The sequence below is a fragment of the Pelobates fuscus genome, chromosome 6 (genome assembly GCF_036172605.1).
Source record: "Pelobates fuscus isolate aPelFus1 chromosome 6, aPelFus1.pri, whole genome shotgun sequence".
NCBI lineage: Eukaryota > Metazoa > Chordata > Amphibia > Anura > Pelobatidae > Pelobates > Pelobates fuscus.
Window position 1 is genome coordinate 161,602,829 of NC_086322.1, and position 20,549 is coordinate 161,623,377.

At 38.4% G+C, this 20,549-nt stretch overlaps 1 protein-coding gene across 1 annotated transcript in view; it reads right to left on the reverse strand.

Moving 5' to 3' along the window:
- The window catches only part of SLC7A11 (solute carrier family 7 member 11), a 254,563-nt gene extending 237,115 nt beyond the window's left edge, over window positions 1–17,448 (reverse strand). The window contains exon 1 of the mRNA XM_063458437.1: window positions 17,139–17,448. Within this exon, the coding sequence (XP_063314507.1) occupies window positions 17,139–17,421 (283 nt within the window). The 5' untranslated portion in view covers window positions 17,422–17,448. The remainder of the gene's footprint in view (window positions 1–17,138) is intronic.
- Window positions 17,449–20,549: the final 3,101 nt, after the last annotated feature.

Below are 20,549 nucleotides of genomic sequence, written 5' to 3' on the forward strand. Positions count from 1 at the left end.
ACACCACAGGAAGTGACGTATCAGGAAAATGACGACTGGGGAACTGAATGCCCGCCATGGAAAAGCCTTCTCAGGAATAGTCCTATTGTGTTTTACACTCCACCTCCTATAGACTGTAAGCTCGTTTGAGCAGGGTCCTCTTCAACCTATCGTTCCTGTAAGTTTTTTTAATTGTCTCATTTATTGTTAAATCTCCCCCTTTGATTATATTGTAAAGCACTACGGAATATTGATAAATATATATATATAAATATCAATAATAATAATAATAGTGTCTTAAATGCACAGCACACTTTATTGTTTGTTCAAAATTTTTAATATTTACCAAAAGTGGTGCAAGGAAGACCACGTGATGGCAGTGGCTTCTTTAAGCAGGATAATGCACCCTCCCACGCCTCAGTGCCTCTCTCCACAACACCACTAGCCTTAGTTCCTCTCTCCACAACACCACTAGCCTCAGTTCCTCTCTCCACAACACCACTAGCCTCAGTTCCTCTCTCCACAACACCACTAGCCTCAGTTCCTCTCTCCACAACACCACTAGCCTTAGTTCCTGTCTTCATAACACCATTACACTCTGAAAGTGCAGAAAATGAATTATGTAGAGCAACAGACTGTGCAATATGCCTTTTGTTTAATAAGTTTTAGACTTTAGAAAAACAGACTTTTCTAAAATTAGAATATGTGTGAAGGAGTCATTATCAGACTGGAGCAATTTAAATGGCGTCCAAGAGAAATGGGATTATTTAAAAGTTGCACTACTGAAAGCAACAGAAAATTGCATTAGGCTTGTCAGTAAAAGCAAAAAAAATCAAGAAACCACTGTGGTACTCCGCAGATGTGGCCAAAATAGTAAAAAACTAAAAGTTAGCATTCAGTAATTATAAAAAAAACCAGAGTGAGGAAGACAGAATGATCTATAAGATTAGGCAGAAAGAGGCTAAGCAAGTTATAAGAGCTTCCAAATCACACACAGAAGATAAAATAGCACAGTCAGTAAAAAAGGGGGACAAAACTTTTTTTAGATATATAAATGAGAAAAGAAAAGTAAAACAAGGATTAGTTAGATTAAAAACAAAAGAAGGAAGGTATGTAGAAGAGGATAAAGGTCTAGCTTACTGCCTCAATGAATATTTTTGTTCGGGATTTACAGATGAAAATGAAGGAGAGGGACCTCAGTTAAGAAAAAGGATAAATTAGTCATTTATTACACGTGAGTTTACAGAGGAAGAGGTTCTATTTCAACTGTCAAAAGTAAAGACAAATAAGTCAATGGGACCTGATGGGATACACCCAAAGCTATTAAAAGAGCTTAGTGGTTGTGACAGACCCATCCGTATGGACTAAAAATACTGTGTTCGTCTGTTTTGCCGTTTGTATGAATTCCCCCATTCGTATGCCTGGATTAAGGGAATGCATTTGTTTGCCGACCGCAACTACCGAACGGAAGGCCACCAAGGAGAGAAGTGTGCTGCTCGTTAACCTATTGATCCCAATTAGAACGTTGAGGTTAACCGCAGCCACTTCTCAATTAAGACCGAAGACAGGGTGGTCGTCGTTCGTATGTCGACCACGAGGCGGTGGCCATTTTAACTATGCGAAAGCCCAGTGGTGTTCGATGATTATTTAATGGAACTCAAAATGGACACTTTTTAAACCAAACACCGCTGAAGCCATCGACCTCCCCTTCTCAATCAACAGAGGTATACGAACACCGGCCGTTTGGGAGATTTAACAAAACGAATGGACTTAACCCAGATAGCCGTCCCATGGAGTCGATCGCATACCGAAGAGCTATAACCGACTTTGACTCCATGGCGATTGAACTATACGTATGGGATCTGAGCGCTATTCACCAATAATATGCACTCAGATCCAGGCTATCTGGGGATACGTCATACGAATGCAATATGTTCGGCAGTTAGAAAGTTATAGATTTTTATGTATTTTATCACTGTGAGTTAAAATGGCTATGTGCCTCTGCTCGGGGAGATAATTTAATTACTTCCCAATTATCTCCCGAGCAGAGGGGAGGAAACTGTGATGCATGCTGGGAATATTGTGGGGATGTATGTCTGAAATGTCCCCATGTCCTTCTGTTATTCCAGTCCCCCATTTGGTCCCCTAGGGGAGTGTCCACCAAGTGGGAGACCTGCATAAATACGGGCAGGTAGCCCACAGTAAACTCAGTTCGTGTTTTACCCTCAAAGCGGAGCTTGGTCTCGTTATTGGGGGGGATTTTATTACCGGCGACTAGAGACTGCTTATTGGGATTATGTGCCGCTTGGAACCTATTGCCGTTCGGCTGTAAGTGGCGATTCGTATGGTTGGAGCTCAAGAAGGGAGAGAGCCGTACAGGTACCGTTCGGGAGTTTGGAGTGTTCCCTAGCTGGCGGTTCGCATGGTTATACTGCATACGCTACCATACCACAGTATTGTGACCGGGGAGCATTAACTAAACGGCGGTTTGTGCATTTATTACTGGAGGTACCGTAACAGTGGTGTACTAGCAAAACCATTAACAGATTTATTTAACCAATCATTGATAACAGGAGTAGTCCCAGAAGATTGAAAGTTGGCGAATGTTGTGCCCATTCACAAGAAAGGTAATAGGGAGGAGTTGGGCAACTATAGGCCAGTAAGCCTTACTTCAGTAGTGGGGAAAGTGATGGAAACAATGTTAAAGGATAGGATTGTTGAACATCTAAAAACACATGGATTTCAAGATCAGAGACAACATGGGTTTACTTCAGGGAGATCATGCCAAACTAATCTTATTGATTTTTTTGATTGGGTAACTAAAATTTTAGATCAGGGTGGTTCAGTAGACATTGCTTACCTAGATTTCAGTAAGGCTTTTGACACTGTTGCACATAGAAGGCTTATCAATAAACTGAAATGTTTAAGTTTGGATTCCAATATTGTTGAATGGGTGAGGCAGTGGCTGAGTGACAGGCAACAGAGGGTTGTAGTCAATGGAGTATATTCGAAGCTTGGGCTTGTCACCATTGGGGTACCTCAGGGATCTGTACTTGGACCTATTCTCTTTAATATTTTTATTAGTGATATTGGGTCACCTTGATGGTAAGGTATGTCTTTTTGCTGATGATACTAAGATATGTAACAGGGTTGATGTTCCAGGAGGGATAAGCCAAATGGCTAATGATTTAGGTAAACTAGAAAAATGGTCAGAGTTGTGGCAACTGACATTTAATGTGGATACGTGCAAGATAATGCATCTTGGACGTAAAAACCCAAGGGCAGAGTACAGAATATTTGATAGAGTCCTAACCTCAACATCTGAGGAAAGGGATTTAGGGGTGATTATTTCTGATGACTTAAAGGTAGGCAGACAATGTAACAGAGCAGCAGGAAATGCTAGCAGAATGCTTGGTTGTATAGGGAGAGGTATTAGTAGTAGAAAGAGGGAAGTGCTCATGCCATTGTACAGAACACTGGTGAGACCTCACTTGGAGTATTGTACGCAGTACTGGAGACCCTATCTTCAGAAGGATATTGATACTTTAGAGAGAGTTCAGAGAAGGGCTACTAAACTGGTTCATGGATTGCAGGATAAAACTTACCAGGAAAGGTTAAAGGATCTTAACATGTATAGCTTGGAGGAAAGACGAGACAGGGGGGGATATGATAGAAACATTTAAATACATAAAGGGAATCAACACAGTAAAGGAGGAGACTATATTTAAAAGAAGAAAAACTACCACAACAAGAGGACATAGTCTTAAATTAGAGGGACAAAGGTTTAAAAATAATACCAGGAAGTATTACTTTACTGAGAGGGTAGTGGATGCATGGAATAGCCTTCCAGCTGAAGTGGTAGAGGTTAACACAGTAAAGGAGTTTAAGAACGCGTGGGATAGGCATAAGGCTATCCTAACTATAAGATAAGGCCTATAAGAGACTATAAGAGACTAATGAAAGTGTTTAGAAAATTGGGCAGACTAGATGGGCCGAATGGTTCTTATCTGCCGTCACATTCTATGTTTCTATGTTTCTAGGACAGGAGATAGCAATCAAATAAGGTGGGAGTGAAGCAGAGCTGGAGGAGAGAGTAGAGTGCTGCCCATTTATAAGAGAGCAAGAGACAGGTATGTGAAGCAGAGCTTATGGGAAGCCATAAGCTTTTCTAAAGAGATCGGTCTTAAGGTACTTTTTAAATGATTGAAGACTAGGGGAGAGTCTGATGGTGGTAGGAAGGCTATTCCATAGGTAGTACTACCCACGAGTAGTACTGCAAATGCGAGTTGGTCGTACGGGTAGACAGGAGAAAGTCATGGGCAGAGCGGAGAGACTGAGAAGGGGCATACCTATGAATCTGTGAAGAGATATAAGAGGGGCTAGAATTGTTCAATGCTTTAAAGGTATGGGTTAGTACTTTGAATTGACTCCTGTGGGATGCAGGAAGCCAATGGGAGGACTGACAGAGGGGTGGGGTGTAAGAGAACTGACTAGAGAGGAATCTGTTTGGCGGCAGCATTTATTACAGACTGTAGTGGGGCAATATGTTTTTTGGGAAGACCAATTAGGAGAGGGTTACAATAATCGATGCAGGAAATTACTAGAGCATGGACAAGCTCCTTATTAGCATCTTGCGTAAGAAAAGGGGTGGATGGAATCTACAGGATTTGGTAACACAGGAAAGATTCACCTTATCTGTATAGGATTTGGCAACATACTGGATGTGAGGCCAGAATCAAGTATAACGCCAAGACAGCGTGCTTGCACAGATGGACTGATGTGGAGGACATCCAGTCAGAGATGGAAGAAAGGCAAGCAGTGACGTTGCAGGACGGCAAAGGGGAGGTCCGGGGAGGAGAGATATATCTGGGTGTCATCAGAGTATAGGTGGTAGTGGAATCCATATGAGGTAATACGTTTGCCAAGAGAGGCAGTAAAATTAGAAAATAGAAGGGGACCAAGGACAGAGCCTTGGGGGGCTGCAACCAAGACAGGACAAAGGGAGGAGGTATCATTAGAAAAGGAGACACTGATTGAGCATTGGGATAGATAAGAGGAAAACCACGAGAGGACAGAGTCACAGAGACGGAGTGATTGCAGAAGGAGAGAATGATCGATGATCGAGAATGAACGATGTCAAGTACATATTGGTAATAAAAGCTTCTGTCAAAATAAACATTTACTTACTGTAAAGCATATTTGTGTTAATCAAAACAATATATTGTTGTAATAGACGCTTGCCAAAATCAAATAAATAGCTGTTTAATGAAAATGATGCAGCTGTGTCAAATCTCACTCCTCCTGGTCATTGTTTCCACATCTAGCTCCTCTAACCAAAATCAATGCTGTATCATTCTTATAGTTGCTGTCACTACAGTCTGGCTCTGAACTAACGTTTTGTAAGAAATTGGCATCCTAATTTGGTATTACGCACGTGCAGAATTGACGCAATATTGACGAAAGGGTTTATGCATATACAAACCATGTTTCATCATGTACAGGAGGCCCCTGTCAGGTTAGAAAGCTATTTAAAACACAGGAGATACAACATTCTAAATTAAACAGACTGTGCAATAAAGGTCATTATAACATTAGCACTCTCTTTACAGGAAGTCCTTAGGAATGCTGTGCAAGTAACATGCAGGTAGGTGTGACTAGAGCTGTGTAAACAAAGTGATTTAACTCCTAAACAAAGATAATTGAACAGTAAGACTGCAGAGGCATGACGTACACACTAAAACTGCTTCATTAAGCTAACCTTGTTTCTGTGTTTATAGTATCACTTTCTCATAGAGGGGAAAAACAACTTTATTTCCAAATACTTTTACACATCAACTTCATCTACAGAGGGAGACAGACCAGCAGTTATCCTGCTCATCCTTGTTGTGCTTGTGCTGGAGTTGGAGATAATCTGAGTCATTGACTCTAGTATGACATGAGGTTTAGCTTTATGCTGTATCTAATCTTGACCATTTGAAACAACTAATATTGTCTCTGGCTCACACGGTAACAGAAAAAACATTTTCTTAAATGGACACACTAAGCACCAAAACCCCTGTTAAAACAACAACAAAAAATTAACAGTCAGCCTGTATAGGCAGTCTGCTGAAACAATGGTGCAAACTGCAAGATGAGATGGCTGATCCAAACCGCTAATGGTTACAAGGTTTCAGCTTATAGTCACAGAAGAAAACAAAAAAATGTAAAAAGATTTAACTGTCTGCAATTTGAATTTTAACTTGATTTATTAGCAGGCCCGTTGATAGTGATGGTAAGAAACTTGTTAACTCAAATTGTGTCACCACATTATTTGACTATTATAGACAGAAAACAGGATGGCGAGAGTAGAGGGGAAAATACAATGGTACTGAGGGAAATCAATACAGGTAGAAGACAGGCGTCTGTGCCTAAAGTGAAACCTACAATTGGATTTAATATACACCTACTGACAATAAGTCCCCTACACACATGTATTTAATAACACCAATCTAGCTGAATCACACATTTCTACTTAATTACCCCCAAGAATTACTCATGGAAACCCCATAAATGTGCAGAAAACTAAAAAATTATAAAAGGTAGGTACTGTAAAAATACATTGTGTCCTGTTTAATTCTGTATTTTGACATTTTTTTACCCCTGATTTGGTTGTACATGTTTTGGTGTTGTTTTTTCACTATTCATTGATTATCTCACCTTTTGTGTTATATGCTTTGATTGATGATTTTAGAAAGGATGAATAAAATTATATTTTTAAATTAGGCAATTTTCAAAGTTTGGTCTAGTCAGCACGTTGCTTCAACATTTTTATTATCTATCTTTATATTTTTTAATATTAGACTTATGCAGATATTTTCTTAAGCTGGAATGCATACAATTATTTTTACACTAAGCATAACTGAATAATTTATTAGGGATTTACCTGTGGAGTGTTATTAATTAAATAAGGCTCCACAGGTAAATCCTAGAGAGATCAAACTAATTTGTGCATAAGGGCGTGGCTTGTATTTTCACGTCAGAGGATCAATACAGTGTAAGCTCTTGACGAACTTGTGAACTATAAAACTTGTTTGCAGGGCCAAACAAAGATCCAATACCTTGAGCATCACCAAGAGTCTCAGGAGTCTAGATTTACCTAAATAATGAGAAATGTAGAGGAGTTGGACAACAGAGGGAGGCAAAACAACCTGAGATTAAGGGGAATACCAGAACCTCATGGTACAACAGAATACATATTTAAAGAAATGCAGAATCAATTTAACAACATCCTTCAGAGACCAGCAGACACTCATGTTATCTTAGACAGGGCTCATTAGGATCTGCGTCCTAAAGGGATTTCCACAGACTACCAAGGAGATTTTATATACAGAGTACTTATTATAGCCCAACAAAAGATCCCCCAAATCTCCCCAATAGTACTATCTGGCAACAATAAATTGCAGATTCATCCAATCAGTTCTCCATAACAAAAACATCAAATATCGCTGGGGATACCCTTTCTCCTTGATGGAAAATCATAATGGCTCCCAAATTTCCATTACCTCCAAAAACAACATACCAGAACTTGTAAGGCTATTAGGCCTCCCAACATTGGAAATTTAAGATTGTTATGCAACTGAAATGCGTGGACACATTTCTTCATACCTCAGTGAAGGACCCAGGAGGGAAAAAACTACCTTAAGCCCACCAGCTATGCATCAAACTCACAGTCTGAGCCAGACAGGATTCACCTCCACTTTGCGAAATAACATACCGGTGATTTACCTATTGACCTGGTGGTAGGGGTCTAGATACGGACACTTATTAAGACCAACTATAAACCCACTAGGGTTGTATTATTGACATATATAAATACGTCCATTACTCTATATATTTCAGTTTTGGGTATTATTAGGCACACATCGAGACATGACTCCATTACTGTACACCTTTGTATGTACGAGAAGAGGCCTTAAAGGGACACTCCAGGCACCCAGACCACTTCTGCTCATTGGAGTGGTCTGGGTGCCAACTCCCACTACCCTTAACCCTGCAAGTGTAATTATTGCAGTTTTTCATAAACTGCAATAATTACATTGCAGGGTTAACTCCACCTCTAGTGGCTGTCTATTAGACAGCCACTAGAGGTCACTTCCTAGTTTCTAGCACAGGTTTCCTGTGCTAGAGCGTCGCTGGACGTCCTCACGCTGTGTGAGGACCTCCAGCGTCGCTCAAAACCCCATAGGAAAGCATTGAAATGATTTTTCAATGCTTTCCTATGGGGAGACGTAATGCGCATGCGTGGAATTTCCGCGCATGCGCATTAGGTCTCCTCGGCCGGTGAGCGAGATTAGTCTCGCCCACCGGCCGACGTAATCATTAGGAGGAGCGTCGCGGAGGCGGAGACAGCGGCGAGGGACATCGCCGCTGTCCCAGGTAAGTCACTGAAGGGGTTTTCACCCCTTCAGTAACCGGGGATTGGTGGGTGGGAGGGAGAGGGACCCTCCAGTGCCAGAAAAACGGATCGTTTTTCTGGCACTGGAGTTTCCCTTTAAGCGAGACATGCTGTTGTAGTCTTAAAGCATAATTAAATCACTCTTGACAATATTAGCCATATTTATGGTGCTCTGCAAACGCAGAGCTAAACTCATGTTACAGACAGGTTATTGAACTCTGAACCACAGAGCCCCTCAGTTACTACGGTTGCACCAAACATATCAAGACCGTTAGTGGTATTCAGATTTAATGCCCACTTGCAAGCCTGATGATGTCCACTGGTAAATGTATTGGAGATGTATGAATGAAACAGGTACACTCAAGCATATCTGGAGGGAATTTGAGGGGGTAAGCATATTCGGGAGGGAGATAGGAGAGACAGTGACTATAGTTACTGGGATCAATAAACTTTATGAGCTATGTATTCTCCATCTTACCTGCTAGACACAAACATTCCCTACTATATTTTATGCCGACAGCAGCAAGATCCAAGATAACGACCACTGGAGGGCCACAAACTCACCTTCCAAAAGCAAATGGTTCCTCACGTTTGAATATTATCTCTTCCTGGAGGAATTGAGGTGAACATCATTGGGCAAATTCATAAATATGAGAGGATTTGGCCTAATTCAGTGACATATAAAGGAGATGACAGGAGCAGGGGCAGGAGTTACTGTTGAGCAAACAGCCTGATATTAGAACCCACTGTTATGGGCAAATGCAAATATTACAAGTTTTAGAATGAAATGTTGTGTTTCTTAAACTGTGTTCTTTGTCTATATGAGATATTGCAAACTGACAAGGTGTTAGAAATTAAACATTGTTTTTCATACATGTTTAAGCAATAACCAGTCAGTTATGGCCTTGTATTTTTACCAAGTTAAGGGAGGTCCTAAAATGAACATCAAAGATATAAATATGTGTATCTTTTAAATGTAAAGAAAAAGAGAGGAGAGATTTGGAGACAGGTGAAAGAATTTACTTAGACCAATTGGATACCAGAACCGGAGGTCTATAGTAAGTACTGGAGTAGGAAAAATGGGATTACCAAATCAATTAATGATAGGACCGTAAAGAGTCTTTAGCAAAAATAACAAAATAGGTGGTCAGATACCCGAATTGGGTAAACAATCTCGCCACAATGGCTCACCTCAAAATATCTTGGTCAATGGAGTACTTTATAGATTTGTCTTCAGATAGCTACAGATATTAGACTTTAATCATGGAAGGTCAATTCTGATAGCTACAGACAGCAGATAAGCTTAGCTCCAAGTTGCTAAGTAAAGTATTGACTAGAAACACTGGTCTTAAGGCTGGGAGCAGACTTAGTTGCAAAACTCTAAAGGCCACAGCTATCGTGGCTATATTAACTATATTCTCTTAGACTTAGTACTACAGTCCTGCAAACTGTTTCAATTTCCCCCCGGTTCTTTTCATATAATATGGGTAAGATATACTGAGAGCCTTAGACATTACAAGTAGGTCTCATTACAGTTATCTAGTCCTCATATGTGCGGGTATATTTGCAGTTTTGAACTGTTGATTATTTGCAAGACTACTTTTTAATCCTGTTGGCTCTATTTAGATAATTCCACAGACGATAGCTGTGGCCTTTAGAGTTTTGCAACTAAGTCTGCTCCCAGCCTTAAGACCAGTGTTTCTAGTCAATACTTTACTTAGCAACTTGGAGCTAAGCTTATCTGCTGTCTGTAGCTATCTGTCACGTCTAAACATTTGTTATGAAGGAACACAACTGCAGATTTCTTATAGTTTGAATATTTATTATAAAAAGTAAAAGGTATTGACTTTAATTCCAATTTACAGGTACTGTAGCTTTAAGTAGTAAACGATAACTGAAGTCCACAATTATAGGCACTGTAGCTTTAAGTAGTAAACGATAACTGAAGTCCACAATTATAGGCACTGTAGCTTTAAGTAGTAAACGATAACTGAAGTCCACAATTACAGGCACTGTAGCTTTAAGTAGTAAACGGTAGTAATTAGCAGACACTGAATCAGAAAGAGTCTTTTAGTAGTATTAATGAATTAGGTGATAAGAAGTTACAATAGCTGTTCCATAGACTTTAACTGAAGCAAGACAGATGCAGCTAACTGAGATAAAGTATGAGTTGAAGTTAGCTGTAACGGGATTGTTTTATCGAAGGACTTTGGAGACAGGAAATAACAGCTTTGAGATGCAACGCTTATCACAGAGGTTTTACTTAGCTTCCGGCACATAGAACACTGGTTCCCGAGATCTCCTCAGAGGCGGTTATCCTGAATGGAGAGAGTTCAGCTTTAGTCGTGGATGAGGAGAGGTGAAGGGAACTTGAAGTCTTCCAGTCCGGTCCGGTAACAGAGGGCTTTCACAACGATGTTGTAGCCGGTTCGTGAGTACGGAACGTAGTTCAATAATCCAGCGTCGATCAGCTGGTGCGGTCGGATTAAATAAGGAGACCGTGTCATAAAGGGGTGTGGCTAGGCTCCGTGGAACCAGGAAGTAAGAGGATACCATAGTTAAGGCATGACAGTACCCCCTCCTTAATGAGCAACCTCTGGGTGCTATTGACTTGGTTTAGAAGGGTAAAGCTTGTGAAATTTGGAAATCAATTTGTCAGCATGAACGACAGAGGAGTCTTCCCATGTATCTTCATCAATTCCATATCCTTTCCATCTGATGAGGTATTGTAAAGAGCCACGATGGATCCTTGAATCCAGTATACTTTGAATTTCATATTCTTCTTCACCCTGGACCAATATGGGATCAGGAGAAGTAGTGACATTTCTTTGGAAAGGGTCAGGATGATGAGGCTTTAGCAAGGACACATGAAAAACAGGATGTAGCTTCAAAGTAGGTGTAAGTTTCAATTTAACAACATTACGGTTGATAACCGATATTATTGGAAAAGGACCAAGAAAAAGGGAACTTAACTTCTTTGATGGACGGTTTGTAGAGATGTTCTTTGAGGAAAGCCAGACAAGATCACCGATTTCATAAGAGGGAGGAGGTTGTTCCACCAAGAAGTCCATAGAAATGGATTGCCAAGGCTGTTCAGGAATCGGTAAATTCAATAATTGACCGAATGGTTGATGATGGACATGTTTGGATCTTTGGCATATAGAACAAGATTTGACATAAGATTCAATAGAATTGGTCTTGACGAGGCCACCAATAGTATCTTTTAGATAATTCAAGGGTCTTTTTTATACCTGGATGACCTGCCAGAGGAGAATCATGAATAGATTCAAGTACTTTAATTCTGTAAGAGGGAGGTACATAAATCCGGTCTTTAAAATAGTAGAGACCGTTTTTCTTGGATAATTTAATTGATTTAGGAAGTTCAAGAGCTTCTTCACTGAGATCTTTAATGTCGTCAATAAGAGAAGATAAAATTCCAATGACTGTAGGAGGAGGAAACTCCAGTTCGGTGTCAGAACAACATGAGGTTTTAGCTGGTTCTTTAGTAGACTGAAGAATTGGAATACGTTGCAAGCATGTTTTCTTGCAATAATCGGAATTAAAGGCAAGAGAGAAGGGAAACCATGAGATTTGAGGGTTATGGTTCCTTAACCAGTTGCTCCCTAATATAATAGGAAAAAATGGTGATGAGACAACATCAAATATAAGACTTTCAGTATGAGTATGATTGATGGTTACTTTTAGAGGGATGGATTCATGAAGTATTGGTCCCGATGAGATAAGGGAGCCGTCAATCACTTTAACAGGTACAGAAGTTCTTTTACGAACACAAGGAATTTTATTCTTTGTTACAAAGGCTGAGTCGATGAATACTCCATTTGCACCGGAATCGATAACAGCCTTGGTTATAATTCTTTTATTGTCCCACTGTAATACAAGAACGATAGGGGACATTTGAGTATTTGCTGTAGAGGGAAGTACACTTAGGATGGAAGAGGCATGAGACTGCCTACTGCCTTTTATCCGTTTCAATGAAGGACAATCAGAGACTAAATGAACTTGAGAGGCACAATACATGCAGAGGTTTAATATACGTCTTCGATTTTTCTCTTCAGGAGTGAGGGGACTTCTTATTATCCCTATTTCCATAGGTTCGATTGGTTCGGATGGGTTGTCAGGAGGCTTTGGAGGATGAAATGATTTTTTCCCAGTTGAAGTTGAGAGAGCCTTTTCGGTCTTTCTTTCTCTAAGCCTTCTGTCAATGCTGATCGATAGATGAATCAGAGCATTCAAAGTAGTAGGGAGTTCTATTCTGGATAGTTCATCTTTAACAGCTTCAGATAAGCCGATTCGAAACTGGTTACGCAATGCGATGTCATTCCATTGCGTTTCTGCTGCCCATCTTTTAAATTCAGCAATATAATCTTCAACGGGTCTATGGTTTTGTAGCAAGGTTATAATTGTTAATTCAGCAGTATTTTGTTTGTATGGATCTTCATAGAGAAGAGACATGGCTTTAAGGAATTCCTCCAGTGAATCTAAGATGGGGTCATCATTGTCCAAAAAGGAATGGGCCCAGGACATAGGTTCACCTCTCAGAAATGAGATAACTGAATAAACCTTAGATCTTTCTGTGGGATAAGATCTAGGTTTTAAAGCAATCAATAATTTGCAGGAATAAAAGAACTCCTTATATTTGGAACGATCGCCATAGAATTTTTCAGGGTTACATACTGCAGGATCGCTAGCCGAGTGCAGAATAGTATTAGGAGTATGAGTTTGTAGATCTCTGACATAAGTGAGAATTCTTTCATTTGTAACTTGTAGGTCTTGCACACCTTGGGCTAGTGCATCAACTCTTTGATTCAGCGTAGTTATCGTAGAATCAAAATCTGCTGGATCCATTACAAGGCTGGATTATTCTGTCACGTCTAAACATTTGTTATGAAGGAACACAACTGCAGATTTCTTATAGTTTGAATATTTATTATAAAAAGTAAAAGGTATTGACTTTAATTCCAATTTACAGGTACTGTAGCTTTAAGTAATAAACGATAACTGAAGTCCACAATTATAGGCACTGTAGCTTTAAGTAGTAAACGATAACTGAAGTCCACAATTATAGGCACTGTAGCTTTAAGTAGTAAACGATAACTGAAGTCCACAATTATAGGCACTGTAGCTTTAAGTAGTAAACGATAACTGAAGTCCACAATTACAGGCACTGTAGCTTTAAGTAGTAAACAGTAGTAATTAGCAGACACTGAATCAGAAAGAGTATTTTAGTAGTATTAATGAATTAGGTGATAAGAAGTTACAATAGCTGTTCCATAGACTTTAACTGAAGCAAGACAGATGCAGCTAACTGAGATAAAGTATGAGTTGAAGTTAGCTGTAACGGGATTGTTTTATCGAAGGACTTTGGAGACAGGAAATAACAGCTTTGAGATGCAACGCTTATCACAGAGGTTTTACTTAGCTTCCGGCACATAGAACACTGGTTCCCGAGATCTCCTCAGAGGCGGTTATCCTGAATGGAGAGAGTTCACCTTTAGTCGTGGATGAGGAGAGGTGAAGGGAACTTGAAGTCTTCCAGTCCGGTCCGGTAACAGAGGGCTTTCACAACGATGTTGTAGCCGGTTCGTGAGTACGGAACGTAGTTCAATAATCCAGCGTCGATCAGCTGGTGCGGTCGGATTAAATAAGGAGACCGTGTCATAAAGGGGTGTGGCTAGGCTCCGTGGAACCAGGAAGTAAGAGGATACCATAGTTAAGGCATGACACTATCATAATTGACCTTCCATGATTAAAGTCTAATATCTGTAGCTATCTGAAGACAAATCTATAAAGTACTCTATTGACCAAGATATTTTGAGGTCGGCCATTGTGGCGAGATTTTTTACCCAATTCGGGTATCTGACCACCTATTTTGTTATTTTTGCTAAAGACTCTTTACGGTCCTATCATTAATTGATTTGATAATCCCATTTTTCCTACTCCAGTACTTACTATAGACCTCCGGTTCTGGTATCCAGATGGTCTAAGTAAATTCTTTCACTATTCTCTATTTAGGGGTTAAGCCCCAGGACACCTCTGGAGTGTCCAAACTAGGTGAATCTCTGCCAGTGTTGAGGAGTTCCATCAGTTGGACCCACCAACAAGGGCAGGGATACATTTCTTTATTCGAGATTTGGAGACAGATGCTGCTCCCTCCATCTTAAAATGACAGAGAGGCTGACATGATGACATGTTCAGGAGGGTATGTTAATTCATTAAGATATTGCACCCATATCGTTTAATCTTATAAACTCTGCTATAAATGATTGCAATGGATTTTATATGTCTATATTTATATTTTTATATAATAAATATCTAAAAAGACAAAACTGTATTGCTTCCAATACTATCCTTAATTTATATTGTATTCTAAATTATTTATATATTTTAAATAGAGGATCTCTTACTAACTATATAATATTATGGGTAAGATATCTGTATGGTTAGCCCTGCTAAGTTCTATGCTTTAAGACATTATAGTGGTAAATAAGGGAACCAGCTGCGGCTACATCCCATGGGCTGGAGGATCTCTGTAAGCTGTGCACATACTACAGGTACTACTAGTACACAATTTCTTCTCATCTCTATAGAGCAGGGGTTCCAACCTCTTGTGTCTAAAGTGTTCTTTTTTCTAAAAACACCTTGCATACAACTGGGTAATCCCTAAATCCAGGACTGTTAGGGGGTACTTGATGACTGAGTTGGGAACAACTTAAATAGAGCAATGTTAATGCACTGTCTCCTCAGAAGCCACACTGGCCAAAGTTAGTGTTAATATTTGTTTGTGTATGAAAAATGCAAAAAAAAAAACTAATTTGAATGCCAATTTTGGCCAGTGTTTGTGACCAAGTGGCTACTAAAAAAGACTGGACATACCCCATTTACAATACCTTGAGTTGTCTATTATTGCAAATGTTAAACTCGGGAGACTTTGCTGAACACAAATATTAGTGTTTCAAAACAGTAAAACAGTAAAGTGTGGCTAGGGCTGCATAAACAGAAACACAAGTAATTTAACTCCTTAATGTCAGTGAATTGAGCAGTAAAACTTCAGAGGCATGATCTGTACACATGCACTGCTTTATTAGGCTAAAGTTGTTTTGGTGACTATAGTATCCCTTTAAACGAGTACAGGTTACTGAACACACTGACTGAATATGAATAAGTATGATTTGACATTGAGATGTAATACAAATATGATACATCTGTGAATACATCTTAATACATGTGATACATACATACATGTGATTTTGACTTTGAGAAATGCTATGATTGATGCATAACTGTATTTTGAAAATTGTGTGCGTAAGTCTGTTACACATATTTAATAAATATAGATTTCTGCTGCTCCCTTTTCCAAGCTATTGGTTAGTTATTCACACTTGAATTGTGATCCAAAAGGCATGAAAATCCACCAGTGTACTACAAGGTATATCCAATCACAAGAACAAAATTTCCCTGAACCAATTTTTTTCACCATTCATAAGTTTACAAAATGTGTATGTTTAACCTGTTACACTTTTCACAGCTATACGCCTTGCCTTTTATTTAAAGGCTATACGTATAGAATGAAAAGAAATCCCATAGGAAAATGTGCTTGCCTTGTGCTTTCTGCCAATCAGAACAGCTGGGATTTAAATCATTGTCAATGAGTGGAAAAATATGCAGAATATACACTAATGGCAGTCCTAGCTTACTGTAAAATGCATAATTCCTGCATTTATAAATGTAGAAATAGGTACATTTTATTTCTTTCAAATGTGTTTGAACTTCAACTGCTTTAGCTGTGATGGTAAAGATGATAAAAATGATAATGATGATGATTATTATTACTATTATAATATTATTATTTTGTTAATTAACATTTTAAGTTCATTTAAAATAAGCAGACATTAAAGTATGACTTCTTTTAGAACAATCTCTGTGTATTATACATAACACATGACATACCTGAAAGACAAATATTAGTAAATAACACATATAGCATTTGTTTGTTTTTGGGTAAATAAGATATTTTTAATATAACTGTACTAACACTTTTTATGAATTATAATGGCAATGCCTTCTGCAGGGAGCATCAGCCTGGCTCTGAAAAGGTTAAGTTTACACACGCGGACTCTACTATTGACACACACCTCTGGTTACGTCAGTGTTTTAGCAGCCCAACGTGTATCACCAAGAAACAAACATTGTTATACATACTGACAACATTATAGCTGGCTCCTAAGGGTGTTCCTACTAAAACACTTCCACAGTGATAAAAATAACACAACTTTATACTTTCGGGGTTTCATTTAGTTTAGCCCTCCTGCAATAGAAGGAGGCCATTCATAGTCAAAAAATTGCAAAAAAAAAATGTTTTTTTTTGTTGCTTGCTAAAACACAAAGTAAAATGGTTTGCTGTGCAGTAGTTCGAGAAATGATTCAGAACTGGCAGGTAAAATACTTTGTGGACTGAATTTGACATTGTTACTGTAGAAAAAAATCTGAATAATCATAAATTCAATGTAGAATGTGGTAATAAAAAAAGAAGTACACTAACCCTTTAAATGCAGGCAACATTTAATTGCACATTATATCCCTATCATTGTTTCATAAGCAAAATGAAATAACATCCTGAATCCATAATTTCGGTTATATTCTGATATTAACACTAATAATATTGTGAATATAAGTGAATGCATTCATATTTTAAGCAGATACTCACCGAGCAGTGAAAGAATTCCACAGGCTGTCCACACAATAAGAGACATTCCTACACTCCCTGTATTTTGTAGAATTCCTTTGGGAGCAATGAAGATTCCAGCTCCAATAATAGTACCAATTATTAGTGAAATGCCTTGTAACAAAGTAACTTTTTTTTTCAGTTCCACTTTTTCCCTCTTTTTAGTCGATTTAGAGTAAATGGGATTCAATGTGCCCCGGGATTCCATGGGAATGAGATTGCCTTTGGAAGCCACCAGCGTATCTGCAGAAGGTTTCTTATACATTTTAAGCTTCGTGAAAGGACTAAAAAAAAAAAAAAAAAAAAAAAAAGCGCTGTGCAGGTGTTTTCTGACTCCTTTGTTATCCTTCCAGAATGTACTGAGCGAAAAACCAGCCTGGTTTCAAACTTTCACAGAAATAATGCTTTAAGCTGCCGTCTCTCACTTTTTAAGTAACACCTGTTCTCCCTTAAAGTTGCTCAACCAGCCTATGATTGGAGAACAGCTCAACTTCCGTACAAGTCTGATAATTTGTACAGTATTTGGGCTTCTGTCATACCAGGTTACTGCTGATGTATGATGATTCAAATTCCCCAGGTTTGCATCAGCCACATAAAAAAAAAAAAAACATTTTCATTACTCAGCAAAACTCAGTGACAAAGCAGCAACTTGCACAAGACAGTACTTGATCTCCTTACACTCGGTCTGGGGGTGTAACAGGAACTTTCTTTAGTTTTAAGCCGGTCATTATGACTTGCAAAACTGATTTGACAAAAATGCTGTTCACTTACAGAAAATGTATGAAAAAGACAATCATAATCCAAATCTATAGTCTTCTGTAGATACATCCGCATAATAGCATTTAACCCATTGTTCAACTTTCAGGCACTAAAACCATAACTGACTAGTTTATTTAGTTTAACCCCTTCAGGACGGAGTCAATAGTGCACGTTCTGATCAAAACAAAACGTAAACAAAAACTAGAATTTGTTTCACCCTCTTTCACCCTCTTTCAAATTATATGCACCCACACTTATTATATATCATTTTGTTCAAGAGAAACAGGGCTTTAATTTATCATTAACTATTCATATATGGAACATAATTTATTATGAATAAAATTTAAAAAAAATGTGAGAAAATAAGATTTTTTTAAAAAATTTGCATTTCCGTCTGACATTTTAACTGTGAATGTCATAATACTGTTATGACATATTTGTAATCAGCGATGTCTCACGACTACAACAGTACCCCCCATTAACAGGTTTTATGTTGTTTTGGAAAGTTACAGGGTCAAATATAGAACATTCCATTTTCAAATTGAAATTTTCCAGATTAGTAATGTTACCTTTGAGACGGTGTGGTAGCCCAGGAATGAGAATTACCCCCATAATGGCATACCATTTGAAAAAGTAGACAAGCCAAGGTATTGAAAGTGGGGTATGTTTTAGTAGCCACTCAGTCACAAACACTGGCCAAAGTTAGCGTTCATATTTGTTTTTGTGTGAAAAAAGCAAAAAACGAATATTTGGCTAGTGTTTGTGACTAAGTGGCTACTAAGAAAGACTGGACATACCCCACTTGCAATACCTCGGGTTGTCTACTTTTTCAATTGGTATGCCATCATGGGGGTAATTCTCATTCCTGGGCTACCATACGCTCTCAAAGGTAACATAACCAATCTGGTAAATTTCAATGTGAAAAAAATGAAATGCAAGCCTTATATGCGACTCTCTAACTTTCCAAACCACCATAAAACTTGTACATGGGGGTTACTGTTATTCTCGGGAGACTTCACTAAACACATATATTAGTGTTTTAAAACATATTACAACAATAATATAGACCATAAAAGTGCAGTTCGCTTGTAAAAAAATGTGAAAAACTTCACTTTTACTTAAAATATCATCGTTGTAATACAATTTACCAGTTTGAAACACTAATATTTGAGTTCAGCGAAGTCTCCCGAGTAAAACAGTACCCCCTATGTACAGGTTTTATGGTGTCTTGGAGAGTTACAGGGTCAAATATAGCGCTTGCGAATTAAATTCTCTGCACTTTCTCCCTGTGCTGTCAGGCATGTCAATCAAATTTTAATTAATCAAATCACATAATTATGTTACAAGATTATTTAAATATACACGTAGAATTTTAATATATATGCATTTATAGGTATTTAAATTCTATGTGTATTCTTATGTAATCTTTTATGTAATTATATGTATTTATATATATATATATATATTAAGGAAAATTGTTTCATACTTACCGTAATTTTCTTTTCCTGATCATTATTCATGGCAGCATTTACTCATGGGTTAGCTCCTCCCCTCACAGCAGAAAGGACAGGAAACAGAACTCTGAAACTGGTATAAATAGATCCTCCCCCTTCCCATCAGGCAGTCTTTGTAACTAGCTTCACAACTCTTATAGTATATGGGTGGGAACGTAATGCTGCCATGAATAATGATCAGGAAAAGAAAATTACGGTAAGTATGAAACAATTTTCCTTATTCCTGATCAATCATGGCAGCATTTACTCATGGGGATTACCCAAGCAGTATACATATCGAGGGAGGGACAGAGTTCAAAACAGCTAATAGCTATAAAAACCATTATTGAGCTGCATAAACCTTAGAAGACTTTTTAAAAAAAAGCCAAACAAGCAATCAATAGGATATTGCCAAAAAATCTGCTCAGAAAAGTCAATTTACCCTAGAGGCTGCAAGGTCAGCAACCTCCTGGCATTCAAATGTCTGAAATATCCTGAATAAACATAGAGCCAAATAGGTTTTAAGGCCATGATAGCCTAGTCTAGAGAACCTCCATGAAACCCAGACACGGTCTAGAAATTATAGATCTATTATGTCAACAAGAAAGGATAATGTCCTTCTCTGATATAAATTTAAAACCAAATGGATGGCATCATCAAATCAGAACCTTGACAAACCGTTAACTTCCAGAAATCATACTGGAACAATCAGACACTGTTGGATGAGAACAGTCACACCATGATATTTAACGTGGGAGAATTACACTACTTTCTGGATGTTTTTATCAAAGGCAATTCACATTGCGTCCTCTTGCCTAGTGAACTACTTACCTGTAGATACAGGAAACAAATCAATATCTGCCTGTCAGAAAGAGGCAGAGCCTAGTAGAGAAATAAGAGCCGGTTATGAAAAACACTGCAACAATGAATATAAATTGCAAAATCAGACTCACAACAATACTACACACCGTGGATGAATTGATACAGTAATGATCAGTTACAGGAGAGGTATAAACCAATAACATTACTAGGCAAAGGCAAAAAGAATCATATACAGATTAGTTGAGGAAAAAAGGAATATCGGTATGAACCGTAGAATTTGTGGTAACTACTAAATTATAAGTAGGCAATGTAGGCCAAC